The 12,723-nt window shown below is 39.6% G+C and overlaps 1 protein-coding gene across 2 annotated transcripts in view; it reads left to right on the forward strand.

The window, feature by feature from the left end:
- The window catches only part of LOC149785957 (coiled-coil domain-containing protein 174-like), a 53,176-nt gene that overhangs the window by 23,230 nt on the left and 17,223 nt on the right, over positions 1-12,723 (forward strand). For both annotated transcript variants that reach the window (XM_089976211.1, XM_089976212.1), the window contains exon 5: positions 11,142-11,334. In XM_089976211.1, coding sequence (XP_089832337.1) covers positions 11,142-11,334 — 193 coding nt within the window. The remainder of the gene's footprint in view (positions 1-11,141; positions 11,335-12,723) is intronic.

Here is a 12,723-nt window from a genome sequence, read left to right on the forward strand (position 1 = left end):
TATTAGATAAAAAAAAATGTTATAATAATATGAATTACGAAAACGTAAGAATCGTAATTGATGAAATTCAAAAATTGAAACAGCGGGGTTTTAATATTTTAACAGACCCGGCCACAGTTATGTCGGATTTTGAATCCTTGAATGAGCTATCAACGAAGAAAAATACTCTTCCTTCCAGATACAGGTTTATTAAAATGCTGCAAATTTGCATTTATAGATCACTTGCCGAGATCACCAATGAACAAATACCCGAATTTATTCCACTGACGCGTGCAGTTGAAAGTATTCGTCGCACACTATCACACGAGTATGAGACTCGAAAATTAATTAATTCCCGAGTGAGATTGTTAAAAAATCAAATAAAAAATTCCGACGCGGAAATCTCCGATTGCTCTGAAATGCAAGCATTTCCAGAAATGCAAGGACTTCTGGATACATTAAGCATTTCTGAGAAGTCAGAGACTTCCCTGGAAGTCTAACGTAAAAACGCTAGCGTTTTCAGAAACACCATTGTGAGTTTACAAGAGTAAAAAAAAAGTATTATTTTTTTTTTGTCTTTGAAATTCTACTATGGAAACGCTAGCGTTTCTGGAAATATGCAAGCATTTCTCAGGAAGTCCTTAGATTTTTAAGATTTGCTTGAGTGTTTCAGCATCAATACACGAATGAGAATAGTTCATGATGTGTTCTTGGTCACAAAAAACTGTGATCGTGTGATACTTCTGTAACTGTTCCTGTTGCGGCCGTGTCAACAAGAAGTCTTCGTTGCCGTGGTCGTCAACGACTTGGTCGTCAACGACTATTCCGACGGGGAATTCGACAGTGTCAGGGTCCGAAGAAACGCCTGCATGAGAAATGCTTGCATTTCCAAATGCGGTCCTGATTGCCGTGTTGAGAATTTGTTTGTCATGTATGCGAACTCGGACATGGATATACTCGCGCATTATACACAACTGCAATTTTTTAAATGTGGAAACTCGAAGAGTTTCTCAGAAATGCCAGCGTGGAAACTCTTCCAGAAATGCTTTGCATTTTCAGTTTCAGGATTTCACCAGTAAGTTTATACTAACAGTCTCGCCACGCAGGTCCAACAGATTCCCGTGTTGGTCGACGAGTTTAAAATTTATCGTTGACAACCACGGATTATTACACCGCAGATAGACCACATTGATTGGTTCTTGCACAATCAGAAAACCGGGGGGGTCTTTTGGTGTGAACGTATACAGGATAAACCCCTGTTGAGCAGTGCTAGCGCTGCCGGCGGTGTAACTGCCATCGATGACATCACATACAAGATTGACCGCGACCACATCTGTGATCGAAACTATCCGGGGAGATATGTGTCTGCCATCGGATGCTGTACTGTTGTCGTGTCTTAAAATAACAGGTTGTGGTTTTGTTCGCGTGTACGCGTTAGAAATATCTCTGTAGGATTCATCGATGAGAACTTGGACTGATTTTCGTAGCGCGGGTGCGTTATATCCAGAAAATTTAAAATCCGGAATATCCTTCACGGAAATACTAAATCGGTTTGCAAAAAACTCCAATTGTCTTTTGTTTCCGTAATCGCCCTCGAAATTCAGTTGATACTGGATTATTTTTTGATTTATAATTTCCATCGCGGATGCGAGTTTGTTTAGTTTTTCTATGATGGTGATAATTTTATCACGAGAATGCTTTTCACTCCGAGAACTGCTTGTAGTTCCACTTGTTATATCAAAGATATAACTTTGAAAATGCACTCGCAACAGTTCTAGCTGTTGTTTATGTGCTTGTTTGATCGGATTAAAAAACTGAGCTTCTATATCATTTTCTATAATGTAATAATGGGATCTCCCGGTTTTGAAATCTATCTTTATATCAAAGGGGGGAGGTGGGGTTGTAACCCAGGCCTCGCCGGATTGTAATTTATCTGTAAATAATAAATGATCCCCGACGAGGTCGTGTAGTACTTCTTTGTTGGTCTCGAAATCCGACTTCGATGGTGGTGGTGGACGCGTTTTAACCTCGACGGGAGGGTCTTGTGGCCATCCTAATACGGTTCTGATTGAGCTGTTATAAATATCCACAGCGTATCCCGGTGTTGAGATTTCAATGACCGTAGACAGTGTTGGTTCGTGTGCGGATATAGATATTTTGGATTCCTTGCCGGTGGTTCGTTTTATTTGGCGTTGTATTTCCGCGTTGATTTCTTCGATCTGATAACTCCCAGTGGGGAGTGTAATTGTATCCCATTCAAGTTCACGTTGTGGGTCTGTACTTGGTTTCCCGAACACGAACGAATTATTCGGCTGCTGACCGGAAAATGATGCCGACCTGATATTGGGCCAGCTGTGATACACACTGAGCTTCGCCAACGCGATTTCGTTAACGGGGATAGGAGTTGGAAAATTAATGCTGAATTCTGGTGTCGTCGAGGACACTGAGATCATCGTTGTTTTTACCGGTGTTGTGTTTGTGGCTATTTGTTGAAGCAATTCCTGTGGCGTTGCCATCGTTATTATTTACTGAACTTTTCAAATAGTCATTGTACGCGTGTGACATCGCCGTAAATTCAGAATCTGATATCGTTCCGTCGTCGAGACTTGATGATATCAGCGATGACAGTTTCTGATATGCGGTCACGGCGGTAGTTAATTTGGTTGTGTAATCGTGCAGTTTTGTATTCGCGCATGATGATATTTTTTTTGCTATTATTCCAAAGACGCCGGCGGTGGTTGTTGTCACAGAAACACAAATTGTTGCAGCGACTACTGCAGTCACGGGAGTTATCGCTGATAGTATTAATCCCGCGGATGCAACAGCGGTAGATACCGAATAAACCATAACATCCAATACTACAACGCGGCGTTTATACTTCCTTACTTTACGATTAAGCTCGTCAATGACGGTTTTTAATTCTGATTGCCACTCATAGACCTGATTGTATCTATATTCATTCCCGCGCGGCGTTGAAACGCTTTTGTGTGAGGACTCGGAGAGTCCTTGCGTTGACATTATTTAAATCGCATGCGATTCAATTATGCAGTGACCAATTGAGGCGTTGCAGCGACGAATTCCAAACAAAACCAGTAAGATGTTGCTGTTAAAGTATCGTCGGCGGCTTCAAGCATAAATGTTTCCTCGGCGTTGCTGTTTAGTATTACAGTGCAAACCCCGGAATACTTATCGGTGGAATGTCTCCAAGGATATGTTGTGAAGATTTCAAATTTAGCGGCTGAAAACACAGACAACCTGTAAACACCGGTGGCTGTTGCTGTATATTTGATAGTGTTGTTATTTTGTCGTGACCATGTTGCGAATCCCGATGATACCGTGAATACGATGTTGGTGATATGCCCGGGAGTAACTCCAGTGGGAACTTTAATCAAACTGGTTTTGTTAACGATCTCAGGAATACCCGATACTATATTCTGCTGTGTTTGTTTGATCGTGTTAATGTTATTTTCTATTATCTGAACTTGATCTGAAAAACTTTTTTCCGTTCTGACTACACCTAACCGGGTATTAATCTTATTGATATCGTTGGCGTTATTAGTAAGATTTGGTATGATTTCAGAAAGTTTCGTGTCGACGACTGGAGGATCCCCAAAGAACTTATCCACGGCCTCATCAGTTTTTGAGAAGTTTCTTCGAAGTCTTGTAAACGCGCCCACGTGAACATCATACTCTGCACGCAGCGTATTTAGTTTACCGTTGACGATGTCCACGTATTGTTTGTTTGACGCATCCTGGTCGGATTCGGGATTTGCTAACGCGGTTATTTTGTTGCCGCTCATGTCAAGTCCGCCGGTCATTACGTCGCCGGATTTTGTTACTTTGTCGCTGACTAGGTCAACAACGAGTTTGTACTGCGCGTCGACGTATTGTTTGTTTGCTGCATCGTCGTTCGAGGCTGGATCTCTGAGTACGGTTATTTTGTTTCCATTCATGCTGAGTTCGCCTGTCATCGTGTCACCGGCTTTTTTCACACATTTATCAACACCTTTATCAATACTGTCTTTGATGCTTGCGATTGATATATTCGAGTCCTTGATCCGGCCGCCATCACTAAATGCAACGAAATTATCCTTGGTAGCTCCAAGAACTCTGCGAATTATATCATTCCACTTAATGTTGCTCGTTCTTAGTTTTCCCTGCTTGTCCTGAAAAATAGCAACTTCATCTGGGTCAACTCCAGCTATATTCAAAAGATTATCGACTTCATCTCGGGTCGCATATTTTGAGAGATCAACATCTGTGCCAGGTTTGACTTTTCTTGTGAAAGGTCTTCCGTAAATATCCACCATTATTCTTATTGCTGTTTTTCAAATGCGTGAGAAGTCCTTTGGACTTCCAAAAATGCTAAGCATTGGAAACGCTAGCGTTTCTCGATGCGGTATATTCATGCACTACTCGATGCGGAGACGTTGCTGGATTTCTTGAGATCGCATCAAGAACATTTAAAACCTCGTTCCCACAAATGGGCGGATCAACTAATGTTTGTGTTGGTAACGTCGACTGCCACACTGGAATATTAGAAAATCTTCTGTTGAGAGTACGAGGCACTCCGCGGACATACCTGAGAAACTCAGTTGGCGGTGCTAAACCGTACGAATCGAAATAGATAATTCCACGTGGATCGATCGCGTAAGCAACCCAGTGAGTTCCCGGACCATCTTTGTTGTCGAGATTGATAATGCCAGTTTCTGGATTATTCGGCCGCGTCGGTAATTGATCTCGCATAAATACCCCCCGGAAATGTTTTATACGTAATTTTTTAACAGCATCGAGTAAATCAAAATTGGACGCTGGAAGCTTTAACGCTGGAAGCGTCAACGGAAATTCAGAGTGTTTCTGCGTTAGATTTTTTTTGGATACCAGGATGCGGGAGTTCCCGGTAGTCTTAGTCCGCTTCCCTTTTTTTTGTACCCCTTTCCGATTGCTTTCTTTAGTGCCATTCCAGCTGCGGTTCCAACTGCACCTAACGCTGCAGCTTTTGCCGCTGCGCCAAGTAATCCTGGAATTGCAGCGGCGAGTATTGGGATGAGGGGAAATATTCCACCGGTTTTAGTCATATCTTTGATAGCTGCAACAGAAAAATCAAGTCTGACACCAGTTTTTGCTGTTAACGCCTTATTAAAATGTTTAAGCTGAGTGGCCGTCAATGACAATTTGTTTGGACCACTACCAAGTTGATCTCGTTTTAACGTTATTGATGTCCCGCACGTGCTTGCGTTCTTCGATTGCAATTTCTTCGTTTGACCGGAAGTCAAGGTGACATTAACGTGACTGTATGACATTATATTTCAGAAACTAATCTAATTGTTACATGTTTTCTACTGGAGCGTCAATAACTCTCATTCGTCCGCCAACACCTTCAAGCAGCATTGCTTTATCGGAGAGTATAACCGCGACAGCTCTAAAACCACCAGGAATTGCAGGTGGACCAACAACTGCAGCGGGAAACTCACCAACGTTAGCCTTGAAGTGTATATCAACGACAGATTGTTTTGTTAGATCAAGATGTTCCAACGAAAAGTAATAAATCGGATACAGCGTTGTAAAATCCAACTGTGATATCTGCAAACCCGTGTCAATATTTTGATCGCGTCCCATAAATGTCATTAGACGATGATACGCACACGCAACTTGATTATTTTCAAAATTTATCACTATATCCTCGGATGGTTCTTGATGTCCGTTTATTCGCAGCGAAACCCCAGAAACAGCGAGTTTATCAAATATCATATGTGATCGGGTTTGATTATTTACTCGTGCGTTAGCCTGAAGTGCTATGAAAATATGTCGCGGTGCTGACACACCCTGCTGTGATGAGATATGCCACGTGAATTGTCCAACACCAGCACCTTGAATAGAATCTGTTGTTGTTGTTAACCATGATATCAGTGATTTACCTCCTGTGTCCATAAAAGAGAGTAACCGTTGCTCTTCAGCGAGTGATGGAGACATTACTGGCATCCACAACGCAAGCTTTGATAATATTACTTTACCGGCAGCGACAGCGGGATCATCGTCTCGCCAGATAGCGTCGTTGTCGTCACCTTTTCGCACAAATACAACTGTGTGCTTAGCTCCAAAAATAACCTTTCTGACATTTCTACAGAACCCAAAGATGTGAGACAGTGGAATTGCGCATGAGAATCTCCTCCTTACATCCCCCAACATTAATTGACGTGTCTTAAATCCTAAATTATAATTAGGGTTGGAAAATACTAAATCTTCAACATCATTATTAAGAACAGCAGGAGCAGCACGGTTGTATGGTTGTCTAATAATGCTAGGTCTACCATCTGGTTCATCATAATTATCCTTAGCAAACATCATAGTCGGACCAGCCGATCTGGTGTAATCATCTGAGTATCGTGCTAATCCGACAATTGTTGTAGCAACGTCAACGTTATCCTGAATTGTTTCAATTTCTCTCCCGTCAATGCTGTATGAGGCACTTCTAAATAGTGCCATGATACCGTTGTTAACAAACCCAACTTGAATATTAGCGTCGTATGGTGTATCAATAGGAACATCTGTTACAAGTTCCCCCGTGACTTCAAGAAATGCTTCAGCGGGCAAGAAATATCTACTTGTGTCCTGAACTTGTAATTCAATTCGTCCTCGCTGATTAGGATTTCTTGCTTCGTAAGAATAATACTGATAATCGCGCACGGATTCGTCTTTGAGTATTGGTGCTTCCATATCAAATGCTGGATCAGATACGCGTTTAAACATTTTATATAAAATTATTGTCGTCTAAAACGAAGACCACTTCGGGAAATTCCGCTTCCTGATATCAGACTCGTATTTATTTGTTCAGGTATTTGAGTTACAAGCTCTGCAAGTTTTTGATTGGCAGCCTGATTTATTACTTTACTGACGTCCGCGGGCATAAGTTCAGTACTGGCCAGTTTCACCGGTGGTGGTGATTTAACAGTTTTTGGTCTGCGAATTAATCGTGTCAATCTGTCCTTGATTGACGCGAATGCTTTCCCGGCGAGATCACCAGCAGTGCCAAGTGCTTTATCCTTGATAACATCAATAGCTTTCATCGACAATTGTTTTGCAATTGGAATCGCTTTAGGGGCTATTCTTGAAAACAAACCAGTAATTGTATCACCGAGACCATCACCGTAAGTTACTTTGTAGACTGGTAATCGCGAGTTTACTACGCGGACCTGCAATACACTAGCATGTCCAGGCTGAGAATTGTGCACGATCATTTTATTTAATTATTGTTTATCTAACTGAATTTGCTAGCAAATTTAATTACTAGTCGCTGTAGTAACCGTCTGCGAGTTCATCAATAAGTCCCCGGTAAATGCCGATATCCATAATTCCACGCTGAAATAATCGCTGACAAATATCTGCGGCTTCATTTATGATTTCGTGAGAGTTGTTTCCGGCACGTCTTCCTCCGATGAGAACTTCTAACCGTGATACGTCATCGACGATATTATCAGGACAGATGTGATTGTTATATCCGCGACCAGTGTAACCTTTTCCTGTTCTATTTAGTTCTTCTGTTATTTTAATAAATTCATCAAACAGAGCTTTTTCCCTTTTTTCTATCTTTTCTATCTTAGAGTAGGTATTCTCTTTCGGTGTTTCCTTTTTTAATTTTTCTTTTCTCTCCTTTAAATTTTTTAATTCATTTTGTATTTTATCTCGTAATTCTATCATTTCGCCTTCCACCATTCCCTTCGGAGAAGGGGTAGGATAAGGAGGAGGAGGAGGAGAAGGAGGACTAAAATTATATTCTTCCTCTTCTGGAGAAGAGAGACGCGGTGACTTACGTCGGGGGGGAGGTTTACGCGGAAGTTTTTTTCTTAACTCATAATCGAATTCAACTGGATCAGGCAGTGTCATTACCGGGTCTATTTTTAGAGCTGGTGGTTTCTTCTCTTGTAGTTTTGACTGTTTTTTTATTTCCTTTTCCTCTATTTTTAGAGCTGGTGGTTTTTTCTCTTGTAGTTTTAACTGTTTTTTCATTTCCCTTTCCTCTATTTTTTTCTTCTTTTCTTCCTCCCTTTCCTGCTTTTTTATTTCCATTTCCTGTATTTTTGTCTGTCTTTCCCTTTCCTTTGCCTTCAGTTTTTGGTCTCTTAGTTCCTTATTAACCCCAATTACGCCAGTTTTTATAAAATTATAGGTATCATCAGTGCTAGATATTCGAGAAATACCTCGGTTTATTTTGTAAACATAATCCCCCCAATCAGCCTGAGTTATACCTGAGGCAGATCCTGGTTTTAGAAAATCTTGCCGGTTAGGATAATTTAAGACAATCCAAGCAGAAAACTCCTTAAGTTCATCCACGTTAGTAAGCGGAATATTTTTTATCTCAGTAATACCATCTTCGGTAAATTTATTAATAAATGTTTCCTTAGCAACTGCCACTACTCCGGCGGCGGCACCTGGATCAACTACAGCACCTGCATCTGCCTGTTGTTGTTTAAGTTCTTCTATTGCTTGAAGTAAACCTCGTTTTGATTTGGTAGGGTCAGCAGGATCAGGTTTTCCTACAATTGCAGTTTTAACTTCACCAGTAGCTGCTGTAATAGGCTTAAATAATTCCTCCGCGGATGTTGCAAACTCAACTTGCGCTTCTTGTCTTGCTTTTAATTTTTCTCTGACGGAATCACGGACAGGAATAAATTTTTTAATCGCGGCTAGTCGTTGTCGTGCCAATCTAGTTGTGAGTGCTTCTCCGATATTTGCCATTATTTATTTATCAATGATTTAATTCCGTTAACATAAAAATGTTTTCTTGGAAACTCATTTCGTAGAGCAGCAGAGGGGGCGCAAACTACACCTGATTTTTCGATGATACCTCACCGTGGAAATTATGTCGGATACGAGTCGGATTTATTGAAGTAACTCGCGTTATATCAGCGGAAATACAAAGCATTTCTGGAAATGCGAAGCATTTCTCAAGGACATTTTTTTTTGTCTCGTTTTCTGAATAAAAGTGTTATTTCGACGAAATAACGCTTCTATCGAATAGTTTCCGTGGGGGGGGCTTATTGTGCAAAAAGCTTTTGGTCTGTCCGCCCCCTCTGCTGCTGAGCATTATGTGATGGGCAGTGGTCATAATGTAATGGACAGTGATGGTAATGGTGTTATTAAGACAGGGGCAGTAGAGCATTATGTAATGGGCAGTGATGGTAATGTTATTAAGACAGGGGCAGTGGAGCATTATGCAACAGGCAGTGAGCATAAAGATGTCATTAACACAGCGAGGTGGATCATTATGTAACGGGCAGTGATGGTAATGATGTTATTAAGACAGGGGCTGTGGATCATTATGTAATGAGCAGTGAGCATAAAGATGTCATTAACACAGTGAGGTGGATCATTATCTAACGGGCAGTGATGGTAATGATGTTATTAAGACAGGGGCAGTGGATCATTATGTAATGAGCAGTGAGCATAAAGATGTCATTAACACAGTGAGGTGGATCATTATCTAACGGGCAGTGATGGTAATGATGTTATTAAGACAGGGGCAGTGGAGCATTATGTAATGGGCAGTGATGGTAATGATGTTATTAAGACAGGGGCAGTGGAGCATTATGTAATGGGCAATGAGCATAAAGATGTCATTAACACAGTGAGGTGGGTCATTATGTAACGGGCAGTGATGGTAAGGATGTTATTAAGACAGGGGCAGTGGATCATTATGTAATGGGCAGTGATGGTAATGATGTTATTAAGACAGGGGCAGTGGATCATTATGTAATGGGCAGTGATGGTAATGTTATTAAGACAGGGACAGTGGATCATTATGTAATGGGCAATGAGCATAAAGATGTCATTAACACAGGGAGGTGGATCATTATGTAACGGGCAGTGATGGTAATGATGTTATTAAGACAGGGGCAGTGGATCATTATATAATGGGCAGTGATGGTAATGATGTTATTAAGACAGGGGCAGTGCATCATTACATAATGGGCAGTGGTCATAATGATGTCATTAAGACAGCTTGGACCAGTTATAGATGAATGATGGGAATGAGCTACGTACATTCCTCATAAGCTGAAACACAGGCGAGTTATCCAGGATCTCAGATCAGTGAGATGCTGCAGCAGGGAGTAAGAGGTTCTATGTATACAGCTGCTACAAATGAACAGGCAAATTCAGCTATTCAGCCAATATTATTCCCTTGATCTTTCCTGCCACCTTATCCCCTCACCCCATTTGGGATTTTGCTTTAGGTTATTGCTTCGAAGCTATTAAGATCCCCATGTTAGAATGAAATATGTTTGTGTGTATACTAACTTGATGCAAGATGACAAAATGCAATTTGCATCATTCCTAGTATCCATCATGTTAACACAGTAACTTAAGTAGGAGACTCAAATGGAATTCCAAATGGGTAAGCATTTAGGTATTGCATTTTACAAACTCTAAATGCACACCAACATCAGTATAATGGATACATTGATATTTTGATAAAGGGAACACTTTCTGGCAAGGTTTTGAAACAGGTTCATGATATTGAAAACCTAGAATCGTTTATCAGTGTGTGCATCAGTACTACATTTACATTAGTGTAATCATTTGTAGAAAAACCCTGTAGAGAGCCTTGAATATTTATGGAAAGAGCAATTTACTTTTGATCTTTCTAGTTCTGGTACGTACCATTCACTTTTAAATGGCTCTTTGTATTATTACATCAATCATCCAGACTGTACCAAGATACAGTGAAGGAGTATAAACCTAAGTTTACCCATGAGTCTTCAGGACTGTACAAATATACAGTGAAACAGTATAAACTTAAGTTTACTCATCAATCTTCAGGACTGTACCAGTAAAGTGAAACAGTGTGAACTTAAGTTGACCCATCAGTCTTCATGACTATACCAATATAGTGAAACAGGATAGACTTAAGTTTACTCATCAATCTCCAAACGATACCAATATAGTGAAACAGTGTTGTTGTTGTTGTTGTGGTGTTTAACACCATTTTTCAGCACACGATTGGCTATTCACTCATTTAACTCAGATAAATCTTTTAAATTTACAGAAGGTGAGAAGAAGTACAAGAAGAAAACAAAGCAGTTCATTTCATTTAATGTAGCAGTTCTTCTTTAAGATTATCTAGAATTTGATAGTTTTGATATATTTCGACCGTAAATTTACAGATGAGGATGGGAGTCAATATTACTTGGTAGACTTCCAGAAGAAAGTTATTGATGCAATCTCTGAGGAACAAGAGAAGGAGAGAAGGGAAAAGGAGCAAAGAGAAGAAGCAGAGAGACAGAAAAAAGAAGAGGAGGAGGAAGGAAGACTGCTGCAGGAATCAATACCTCCTGCAACTGACAGCAGTGAAGAATGGTACAAAGAATTTCCTTCTTGTAATGAATTGTTCATATCATCATCTTCATCACCATACTCATCATCATTGACATCATCAGCATAATAATATCATGTATAGCAGGTTTAAATTGTCTGAAATTCCAATAGACATTTCCCACCATGAACAAAAAGTTGAAGATTACATGAATATACCGATAAATGGTTGAGAAGTTAGTATTTGTCTTTTGTCTGCCTTTGTGTTCAGCAGATTCTAAGAACTGACTCAGAATATTGCCAGCTTGTTTCACCAAGAATAAAGCCACTGATAGTATTGTGGGTTTATCAGCAAAATGCACACACTTTGACTGTATGCACACAAAATGCCCACACTTTAACTCAATACAAGTAGTTTTGTGACAAATATCATCTCAGATTAGCAACATTAGCCAGATTTTCAATTTGGACATATTCACTTCTTTGCTGATTACTAATCAAAAATTTTGGAAAGCATTTTTTTTTCCATTTTGACAATGGAAAGCAAGGCACATTCTTGGATGAACTTTACACACTTCCTTAAGTTACATTTTAATTCTGAAAGTTTCACAACTTAAATGCTGGATCCAGACCATTTGAACTTACATTCCTGCATAAAATCTTGTAGAGAATTTAATAAAACTTTAAATGTTTTCTATTGGATTTGTTTCCATATTTAAATACAGAGTCAAAAGAAACTATTCTCATCTTCTTTTAAGCAATTGGAGAAATTTAATTATATGATACTCTTGTTCCTAGTTTCACAAGTTTTCTCGTCTGTTTTCAGCTACATTCACAATACCTATTTCAGTTGGGATACAAATAATATATAAATAAAATACATACCTAGTAGTGCTACTGTAAACACTAGCCGACTCTTGTTCAGGTTCAGGGAGCTGACATTTGAGGACTGATAACAAGATTTACAAAGAGGCATACTTGATATTCATTTCTTGGTTGGTCTTGTCAGAAATTAACTTTCATTTTGCATGAAAATCTAAACACCTATATACTTGTGCTGGAAGATCTTGAAGTGAGATTTCAGGATAAAGGTATATTATTTTTTTCAACAAATAAAGAATACTTGTTTGTTAAATGAATAATGGATATATTTCATCAAGTGGGTGAAAATAGTTGACTGTTTTATGTTTTACTGTTTCATATATCTTTGTGCAGAAAATATCAGTTATAAAAGTTCTTTTCCCTAATTCATTGTAAAAAGCACATTAAAGAAATAGGACATTCTGGGATTAGAACCTGTTATCCCTATATGACAGTTCGTCATGGTTACCAATAGAACAAGCAATTGACTACTTGGCAAATCAAATTCTTTGTTTATAATGTTATCCATTTCTGTTGACTGGAGCAAAAAATGATTTTGATAATTCACTCTAG

The sequence above is a fragment of the Sinohyriopsis cumingii genome, chromosome 12 (assembly GCF_028554795.1).
Source record: "Sinohyriopsis cumingii isolate HCF-2022 chromosome 12, ASM2855479v2, whole genome shotgun sequence".
Taxonomy (NCBI): Eukaryota; Metazoa; Mollusca; class Bivalvia; order Unionida; family Unionidae; genus Sinohyriopsis; species Sinohyriopsis cumingii.